The 10,788-nt window shown below is 38.6% G+C and overlaps 1 protein-coding gene across 1 annotated transcript in view; it reads right to left on the minus strand.

Moving 5' to 3' along the window:
* Nucleotides 1-220: 220 nt before the first annotated feature.
* The window catches only part of IARS2 (isoleucyl-tRNA synthetase 2, mitochondrial), a 77,324-nt gene continuing 66,756 nt past the window's right edge, over nt 221-10,788 (minus strand). The window contains exons 16-22 of the mRNA XM_011969747.1: nt 9,813-9,972; nt 8,703-8,834; nt 7,468-7,574; nt 6,095-6,240; nt 4,954-5,144; nt 2,607-2,751; nt 221-762 (exon numbers count right to left, since the gene is read on the minus strand). Coding sequence (XP_011825137.1) covers nt 620-762; nt 2,607-2,751; nt 4,954-5,144; nt 6,095-6,240; nt 7,468-7,574; nt 8,703-8,834; nt 9,813-9,972 — 1,024 coding nt within the window. The 3' untranslated portion in view covers nt 221-619. The remainder of the gene's footprint in view (nt 763-2,606; nt 2,752-4,953; nt 5,145-6,094; nt 6,241-7,467; nt 7,575-8,702; nt 8,835-9,812; nt 9,973-10,788) is intronic.

Consider the following 10,788-nt stretch of genomic DNA (forward strand, 5'->3'; position numbering starts at 1 on the left):
TATTAAGAGATTTCTTCCTCTCTTGAGTAACATATGTGGTGATTATTTTCTTTCTAATCCAACCCCAAAAACTAGCTATTCTGAAAAGGTTGATGTTCACTAACAGGAAGAATGATATGACCCTTCACCTCTTAAGGGAAACACGCCTTCGCCATTCCCTTTCAAAACTCTACTACTTTTACTTGCTATTGACAACTTCTGCACCAACATCAGTCAGTACTTTTCCAGAATGCCTTTATTTTCAGTGTGATAGAATTTAAATACTGAGTCAAAAGATTTATAAAATATAAAACATTTTCTGCTCGGCCATATTTGAAGACAAGCTGAATACATATCTATGTTCTGAATAAGTCCATTATGGATATATATAGGAAGATATATATATATATCCATCCACAGATACACACACACATATATATATTTCTGCATATATATACACATAATTCTTTCTATAGTTACAGGAAATACTTCTTTTATAATTCTGATTTTGACCATCCTCCACCATTTACTCATCCACTCATTACCTAAATCTTGGCTTTCTTTCCAATATTGTAAATAATCCATCTAAACTTCTAGCCAGTACTGTCAGGAGGGTTCTTGCTCAAGTGAGCTGTTAATACTATTTTCCACTAACAACTTCTGCACATCGAGGACAGAGTGTATCTGAAGACTCCGCTGTATACTTCCAACAACGAGGGCATTTTTCTTTCGTAGTCGGCATGACAATTACTTTATAGGAAGACTCTTCACGAATATCACCACCTATAAAAAAATACATGAAGAGAATTTCTGATAGGCATTCAACTTGTAACACTGTTTCTTAATTGGTTTAGCAGAGGCTTCTTTTTCAGTCTTCTGTCCTGCCTTGGTAAAGCTTGTTAGACACTTTCCCGTTTGCCCCATTACATATATAGCCAAGATAATGGGATCATACAACTCGACAACTGAAGAGAGCTGAGGAATTAGAGACCCCGTGACTCTGAGATTAACTGACATCTCCCAAGTCACCGAGTTCTACATCTACTCAGGCAGAGCAGACTTTCTAGCTGTTAAATCTGGATATAGTTCTGATGAATGACACTGCCTCTCCAGCTACATACATGACTAAGAATTTTTAAAATTATAGTGACAACTATGGCGTCCTCACTCAAAATTTCTCATGGGACAGAAGGAACCAAAAATATCTCCACAATTAATACTCTTAGACTTCGGACTAAGAGTAAAAATATAAAAGTAATCTAGTCATTGTACAAAGAGTATATTAACATTACATGGCTGGGCACGGTAGCTCACGCCTGTAATCCCAGCACTTTGGGGGGCCGAGGCAGGTGGATCACCTGAGGTCAGGAGTTCGAGACCAGCCTGACCAACATGGTGAAACCCTGTCTCTACTAAAAATACAAAAATTGGCCGGGTGTGGTGGTGCGCGCCTGTAATCTCAGCTACTTGGGAGGCTGAGGCAGAAGAATCGCTTGAACCTGGGAGGCGGAGGTTGCCGTGAGCCAAGATTGCACCATTGTACTCCAGCCTGGGTGACAAGAGCAAAACTCTGTCTCAAAAAAAAGGAAAGAAAAAATTATACAAAGTAAATTTAGCCAGAACTTTTACTACATGGTTTATGCTGCCAAGCCCAAATTTGAACTGCTGCCTGTAAGTTAGCTTCCCATCTCCTGGTACCCAAAAGCTATGAAAAACACAAGCAGCATAACCTTTGCCAAGATACCTGCTTATTTTTCTTTTTTTTTTGTTTTTGAGACGGAGTCTCGCTCTGTTGCCCAGCCTGGAGTGCAGTGGTGTGATCTCGGCTCACTGCAAGCTCCGCCTCCCAGGTTCACGCCATTCCCCTACCTCAGCCTCTCTGGGAGTACAGGCGCATGCCACCACGCACAGCTAATTTTTTTTTTTTTAGTAGAGATGGGGTTTCACCATGTTAGCCAGGATGGTCTCAATCTCCTGACCTCACAATCCACCTTGCCTCGGCCTCCCAAACTGCTGGAATTACAGGAGTGAGCCACCGCACCTGGCCTGTTTTTCTTTATTAATGCAACTCTACCTCCACCAATGAAGATGAACCAGGTTGACTTTTAAAATCTTCTATAAAACAAATATTGACAAAATGCTTGCTTATGAGATACCATCATTAGAATGAGCTCAATAAAACTTCCTCCTTAATCCCTGACAAGAATGGCTAAATATTTTAATCTGGGGTACACATAATAGGAAATTTTAGAATCAACACTGGGGAACAGTGGGCAGGACTGGGCCAGTACTGGGGTACTAAGTATCAAAGCAGGGGGACACAAAAGGGAAATGGGAGCAAGTCAGACTAACATAAACTTCATATAAAATGACCATTATTTATTTAAAGGACAGAAAGAAAATCTCTCTCCCTCTTCAGTCCCTAGCCCTCAGTTCCCAAGATCATCAGGCAAGATACTTTTAACAGCGGGCTTAGAAACTTGGCAATTGTTTATATTATTTCCACAGAAAGACGTATTCTAAGTACATATCTACCTTTAGAATAAATCTAGTCCATGGGAAGTTGGAGATGACCCAGAGTTATTCAATTCTCCAGATGTTACTTGTTACTTTCACCTCCTTCTTACCTTCTAAGTTGATGAGGAATTTCCCTTTAAGCTCAATTACATCTGCAGTCATCTCTCGTGGTTCCTGAGCCAGTAAAGTTGACTCAGAAGCCATCATTAATTCATTCAACTGAGAGGTGCTGGAAGTCTCTTCAGACTGCAGCATCTGTAAGAAAGCATGTGAAAGTTACAGTTTATGTTAAATTTTTACCATAAACTGAGGTTATAAATTCTCATGTTTAGAGAGGAACCTTTTGGTATACCATTGCATCCTGAGCAAATACCATTAAATGCATCAATCCTAATTAGTATAAAAGGTTTTAACTAAAAATGTCCATCAACAGTATTTATTGAGAATGCCAGGCACTTCACTTTGCTAGATCCTATAATGTCTCTTATTTCTAATTGTCGCATACACACAAAAAAACCTATATGGTGTTTATTATCCTCACTTTACAAATGAAGAAACAAGCAAAGAGAGGTTAACTTGCCCAAGATTCTCAACCAGTAAGTGGTGGAACTGCAGGTCAAGCCCAGGTCTGCCAGCCTCAAAGTCTTTTTTTTTCATGTATCATTGGGTAAGGAGCTAAAATACTATCTCAACAGGTACCTGCTTTTAGTAATGTACACTGATCGTGGCAATCTGAACAATACACAGAACGCTTCTGAAGTAGACTGAATTTGTCTGATGAACACACTTTACTCTGTAATTTTGATCTTCAAAGTGAGTTTTTAAGCTAACCAACACAGACATTCCTTTAAAAATGAGAGTCCATGAGAAACAGGAGACTCAAAGAGATGAATTTGGTTTTAACAAGTTTATACAATTAGTAATGGATGGAACCAGGACTCCATCTAACAGCTCCTTGGTATGATTCCTAAGGAAAACACATTCATGTTTTTGAAAATCCCAAAGTATTTTTTCCAATAAAGATTGATCCAAACAAGCTGTTCTTTTCAGTTTATTACTTAGAAAGACTGAAGTCAAAGGAAACAGTATGCAGGAAAAAAGGCCAGGACTAGGCTGTGTTACCCTGGGTAGGTCATAGCTTCAGCAGTCCTCACTTCCTCGCTTGTAAAATGAACAGCTTCCCAAGTTTTAAATTTTAAAATGTGAACATCTCATCTATTATACCTACTAGCTATTTCAAGCTCAAATCTTAATCACGCTAATCACATCATTAAAAATATAAATTGAGCTTACCATACAAAATGAGATGGGTATTTTTTAGAAAACTGACACTAATAAAACTTTTTAAAAATGGCTCTTTCCACCATCTTTCTGCACCACCACGATGGTGCACATGAATGTCCTGGCTGATGCTCTCGAGAGCACCAACAGTGCCGAAAGAGAGGCAAAAGCCAGGCTTTAGGCCACGCTCCAAAGTCATCATCCAGTTGCTCACTGTGATGATGAAGCATGGTTACATTGGCAAATCTGAAATCACTGATGATCACAGAGCTGGGAAAACTGTTGTGAACCTCACAGGCAGGCTAAACAAGTATGGAGTGATCAGCCCCAGATTTGATGTGCAACTCAATGATCTAGAAAAATGGCAAAATAATTCTGCTTCCATCCCGCTAGTTTGGTTTCATTGTACCGACAACCTCAGCTGGCATCATGGACCATGAAGAAGCAAGATGAAAACGCACAGGAGGGAAAATCCTGGGATTCTTTTTCTAGGGATGTAATACATATATTTACAAATAAAATGCCTCATGGAAAAAAAAAATTATATTCATTGTCAATTGTCTTCTTAAGCATTTAGACTGGAGAAAAATCACATCATTATGTGAAGCTATAAACCAATCTGGCCAATCAACCCTAAAAATCCCAAGAAGAAAATTCTGATGGCCCTTCTGGAAATAAAAACAGGATAAATGCTTTGAAATATATGTGGTAACTTGCTGGATAAAATGAATTTTCTCCAGATTTCACAAAATAAAAATGGAAACTCTTTTTGGGTTTGTTTTGAATCTGGTCCAGATGGATGAAATTCTCAGGAAACCGGACCTTTAATACAAAACGCCCAATTTTTATACATTCGAAGGCGATCATGATGAATTTATATGTCACCTGTCTTCTAAATAGTCCTGAGGCCTTTGATTTCAAACAGAACTTTATTTATTCCTTCCCTGTCCCTACACAGTAACATATACGTGTTACATGCATAGAACATGTTTTACAAGACATGGAAAAGAACATGGTGAAGTAGGAAACAAAGAATCAGTGATAATATCAGGATTAGAAGACAAACCCTAATTTCTAAATTAATTTTTTTTTAAATTTAGACACATTTTAAAAGCAAATTTCAGGCAAAGCACTATGATACTAACACCATTTCAAAAGGGACATATTGCTGCATACCTCTATTATCTCGAAAAGCAGTCCAGGTTCTATCACTATGATAACCTTGTACTCAGCTGCATTTTTGCCAGGGATGCTTCCGAGAAATGAATCTCGCATTGCACACGCACTCTCCACAGCTTCTTCCAACCCGGGCTTCTTCCAGATAGAACTAGTACTAATCCACCCAGTACGGAAAACACTCTTGGGCTCTTCAGAAGAACAAAAACAGTAAACTGCTTTACAAACATCCTAAGCTGTATATGAAGCTCTAACCATTAAATATTTACCATTAATGGGAAATAAGAATTGTTATTTACGGTAATCAAGTGATGAAATATTATGGAGCCATCCTAATTATTTACAAAACATTTCTATCAGCATTGGAAAATATTTGCTACCTTTAAACAAAAGAGAAAATATATAATAAGAGCTCAAAGAAAAAAAAGGATGCTTAGAAAAAAATAATATAGAAATATCCCAATATTAACAGCTATCAGTAGTAAGATTATAAGTGACTTCCCCCTCTTTCTACAACTATCATATAATACTCACTAAAAGCACTATATTTTGTTTTAATATAACCTAAAATATATTTCAGAACTTTTTTTTTTTTTCCCAGAAGGAGTCTTGCGCTGTCACCCAGGCTGAAGTACAGTGGCATGATCTCGGCTCACAGCAACTTCCATCTCCTGAGTTCAAGCAATTCTCCTACCTCAGCCTCCCAAGTAGCTGGGACTGTAAGCGCCCGCCACCACTATGCCCGGCTCATTTCAGTAGAGATGGGGTTTCGCCATGTTGGCCTGGCTAGTTTTGAACTCCTGACCTCAAGCGATCTACCCACCTCAGCCTCCAAAAGTGTGGGGATTACAGGCGTCAGTCACCACACCTGGCTATTTCAGAACATTTATAAAGGTATTTAAGAAAAAAAGTGATTTCTCAACACAGTCAAGCTGCTAATACATTTCAGAAAACACAGAATTCTGAAATTTACCCTACCCCTCTACAAATAGGTGCAGAAACAAATACATGACCAAGATATACTGTCACAGAGCACTCACTGTAAATGGATAAGTGCCCCTTTTATGAAGCAGATAAAATTAGAAGTTGCACCTTTATCAGGGCTCTTTCTCATTAAGAGAATAAACAAAGTATTCCTTACCTTTAATATAAGGTATGTGTTGGAACACCTCTTCAGCCAGGTGAGGAAGAATGGGAGCAAAAGAACGAACTATTACATCCAAAATTTCAACTAATGCAGTCTGACAAGAGCGTCGCCTGGGGTCATTTTCCTTTTCACAATAGAGCCTGAACAAGAACAACTTATTCAGCAGTTGACAATACTTTACACATTATGGTCACCAAAATAGGACCTGCCTCAGGTTGAGTTTATTCCTAGTGGCTAATCTTATGGTTCTAATCATCTTCTACTTAAAGAATACGATACACTCTCCTACAATTTCACTCCGTCCAGGTGTACCCACCTCCTCGAAAGCACTCATGGCTAGCTATCTCATTCTGTTCCTCAGGTGGATGACAAGCAGAGTCTAGACTACCATATTAAAGGACTATGAATAAGTTAGTTGACGGTATTTCACATGTGGCTCCTACCCACTACAATGCTATTAGTGTTTTAAGGGAAGGAGTAGGAGTTAGAATCCCTATGTGCAAGGTCCTTGGGGTGCTGACAGGCTGAGGCTAACACCTCAGACTGGACTCATTATCATAAAGATAGGACCATCACCTGCCCACTGGAGCAACAGATGAAGACTTGGCATCCAGCCCTCTTCTACAAGGATACTGCTAATATTATATACTGTTACCATATAATTGCACATACATCTCTCTCTCTTCCCCTCAGGATCTGAGAACTCCTGAGAACAAGTATTATGTTCATCATCTGATACTAGCAGTGATGATTTTTTGAACACTTTATCAAGCACAGCGTTAAGCACATTATTGCTTTTCCTTCTCGATCACGAGGTAAGTATTATTATACTCATTTTACAGATGAAGAAACAGATTACAGAATAAGTTGCCCCAAATCAGAAAGCTAGTAAGCGGGAGGGCAAACCTTTATACTCAGGCTTGACTCCGGAACCCAGTCTTAATAACTGCACAACACTGCCCGTCGTGCTCATCACTGAATCCCCGACGGTTGCCAAACACAAGTAGACACTCAAAAAATAGTTGCCGAGGTTTTGTTGTTGTTGTTTTCTGAGACGACGTCTTGCTCTGTCGCCCAGGCTGGAGTGCAGCGGCACAATCTCCGCTCATTGCAACCTCCGCCTCCCAGGTTCAAGCGATTCCCGTGCCTCGGTCTCCTGAGTAGCTTGGATTACAGGCATGTACCACCATGCCCAGTTATTTTTTGTATTTTTAGTAGACACAGGGTTTTGCCATGTTTGCCAGGCTGGTCTCGAACTCCTGGCCTCATGTGATCCACCCGCCTCGGCCTCCCAAACTGCTGGGATTACAGGCATGAGTCACCACGCCTGGCCATTGTTAAGCATTTTAATATTTAGTCATACATACCTATCTTTGATTATACTGAAATAAAAGTGAGAGAGCTCTCTGGTATAAAATGTCCGTAACAGCCGAACAACTTTTCCAAAATCATATTGTTTGTATAATTCGGTAATCTAGGGAACAAAGTCAAAATAAATTGGGAAGCTGAGACAGGCAAATGAAAATGTTAAGTCATCACAAGCAAAATATGCTCATTTCAAAAATATATTTCAAAGAGACAAATACAAAACAGGCAATATGCAAGAACTCCTGGGAATCTTCAAAATGTCATTTCTGGAAAACACATTTGACTACACTCAGAAAATACTATTTTACTCTGAGAACTATGAAAGAACATTTATCAAGGAAAGAATGAGATTGTAAATAATAAAATCACACCAGTTTTACAACAGCAAACAGTGGAAGTTACCAACAATTCATTAGTGTTCCTTCACTGATGCCTCATTTATTTTTGATTGGGCAAAACTGGTATGTACACTCTGACTTAAGGGTGCACTAATGCAAATACATTTCCAATTGTGAGAAAACACCATTTTGTTTTTTTTTTTTTTAAAGACAGGGTCTCACTCTGTCAATCACGCTGGAGTGCAATGGCACAATCACAGCTCACTGCAGCCTCAAAACCCTGAGCTCAAGCGATCCTCCTGCCTCAGCCTCCCAAGAAGCTGGGACTACATGCACTCGCTAACACGCCTGGCTAATTTTTAAAACTTCTGTAGAGATGGGTTCCCACTCTGTTGCCCAGGCTGGTCTTGAACTCCTGGCCTTAAGGAATCCTCCCACCTTGGCCACCCAAAGTGGTAGGATTTATAGGTGTAAGCTTCTGCGCCTAGCCAGAAAACACAAATTACTTAAGTCTATATAAAAATGAGCAAATATCTTATGAGACAAATAGGAATAGTCATTTTGGTTATTTCTGTACTTTATTACGAGAAGCACATCTGCAGATAAATAAAGTATAACTCCACTTTATTCCTTCTTGTTGGAGAAATAGAGCTAATTGTAAGAGAAAAATCTGGTCTGGACATATTTCTCTAATATTTTAAGAAACTCAAAAGATATGATAACACTTTATACCTAAGGCCAACCTGGGAATGTGTGGAATTTAGCAAGCATAACCTTTTCAAGAGTGTATAGTTACTATTTCCAGCCAGGTCTGTTCCACTGAGATAAAACTAAAATTTTAACCTAAAATAGTGCTGATATTTCTAGTTTCCAGAAGTTTATTAATTTACATTTACCTTGTTTGCCAAATCCTGCAGTAAATGTAGCATATACTGGTCTATGACATACATATCGTTAACAGGGATGGAATCTGTTTCTGGGTTGAAATCAGCCACATTTCCCAAAAGAAAGCGGAGTGTATTCCTAAGCTATTCATAGGAGGAAAATACATGCAGTTAAAAAAATTGAATGATGCCATCAATTTTCACTGAAAAGTTATGCTTTTACTCTGTAATTAAGTTGGATTCATCCAACTCTTGTCATTTTCTTAATGGGGTATTTTTATTATCATTTCAAATAACACTACAAATGTAAAAAAATAAAAGGCAAAAAGTACACAACAAACTCTTATTCCAATAACCCAGTTATAGAAACAACCACAGGATTTTTATGCCTAATGACTGAATTTTCATTACATTTCTTTATTACGTTAGGACGAATGACCTTTCAGTAGCCCAGTTTATTCATGTGTGTGGGTCAGAATAATGTTATTTCACTTGCTTCACAGGTGAAAATAAAGATACATGGAAAAATGTGAAAGGTTATTGAGTACATAAATATATAAAATTAATATAATCTATACTATGCTATACATTTTATATATTAATAAAATATAAAGGATATTACATACAAATTACATAAAGTTACTGGTATTACTACCAATGTTTTGAAACAAATAAATTAACACAAGACTTTTTTTTTTGAGACGAGGTCTCACGCTGTCACCAGGCTGGAGTCCAGTGGTGGGATCTTAGGTCACTGCAACCTCCACCTCCTGGGTTCAAGCGATTCTCCTGCCTCAGCCTCCCAAGTAGCTGGGACTACAGGCATGTGCCACCACACCCAGTTAATTTTTTATTTTTAGTAGAGGCGAGATTTCACTATGTTGGCCAGGCTGGTCTCGAACTCCTGACCTCGTGATCCACCCACCTCTGCCTCCCAAAGTGCTGGGATTACAGGCATGAGCCACCATGCCCGGCCAACACAGGAGATTTTTAAAAGCTCACAATATATGGAGAACTCATTTTCATTCAGTTTTTTCAGTGCCAAACAAAATGTGTCTCATTTTTTAAAACCCAGATTTGGCAAATCTGTCCTTTAGAAATAGGAAGAATAATGGTTCTAACCTTGCTAATATCATCTCTGGCAGCATTGAGCACGGATGGGCCGATTGCAACTTCGGTGAAGACATTGGAATCAGCTACCCACCAGCGAAGGACATCAGCGCCATAGGGAGGCTCTTTGCTTTGATCCTTTCCATTGAGAAAAAATATATAAACACAATGGCTTTCAATTCCAATTAGCTGAACAGATGTTTTAGGTAAAGCTCCTATTCAGAAATTTTTGAGCACAATACAAATATAAACTATACTAGCATTGTAATGAAATGCAGGCTAACAATCTCAAATTAGGCTGTATCTACAAAAAAAAAACTGGAAAAAGAAAGAGGGTGCTCTGCAATTTTGTTCAACGCACAAATGCTCATACCTAATCTCTTCCCTGGTCATATCTGTTTCCATGTATTACAGCGGGCAGTTAGACACACAGCAGTGCCAGGGAGGTCTCTACAATAAGGGAGGGGAAGAGGAAGGCCTGCTTTTCCTTTCACTATTTCCTAGCAACTCTGTATACAAAACAATGAATGGTTACAGGATGTTAGGAGGGCAGTAAAAAGCCACAGGAGTTAAAAAATAAAAAATTTAAAAAAACAGACAAACGATTTATTTCACAAAAGCAGCTCCAAAACCCCCCCAAATTATCAGCAACCTCAGATTTGATGTACATTTAGGACCTGCTTTAAAATGTATAATTTTCAACAACATAATAATGAAATGTGCACTTAGAAGTTGTAATCTCATTTTTTCTTTTATCATTTCCATTTAACTATACAATTACACTTTGCACATTTTTTTTTCCACTTCAGACAGTAATGTGCCAACACTATAACAAGGTTTGAGGGAGGCATACCTCACACAATAGTGTGAAAACCCAATCATCACCCTTACGAATCACAAAAGGATCTATACATTTTGAAGGCTCTTAGACAATTAAAAAAGGCCAGGTGCAGTGGTTCACACCTGTAATCCCAGCACTTTGGGAGGC

Source organism: Mandrillus leucophaeus, unplaced genomic scaffold (assembly GCF_000951045.1).
Source record: "Mandrillus leucophaeus isolate KB7577 unplaced genomic scaffold, Mleu.le_1.0 Scaffold901, whole genome shotgun sequence".
NCBI lineage: Eukaryota > Metazoa > Chordata > Mammalia > Primates > Cercopithecidae > Mandrillus > Mandrillus leucophaeus.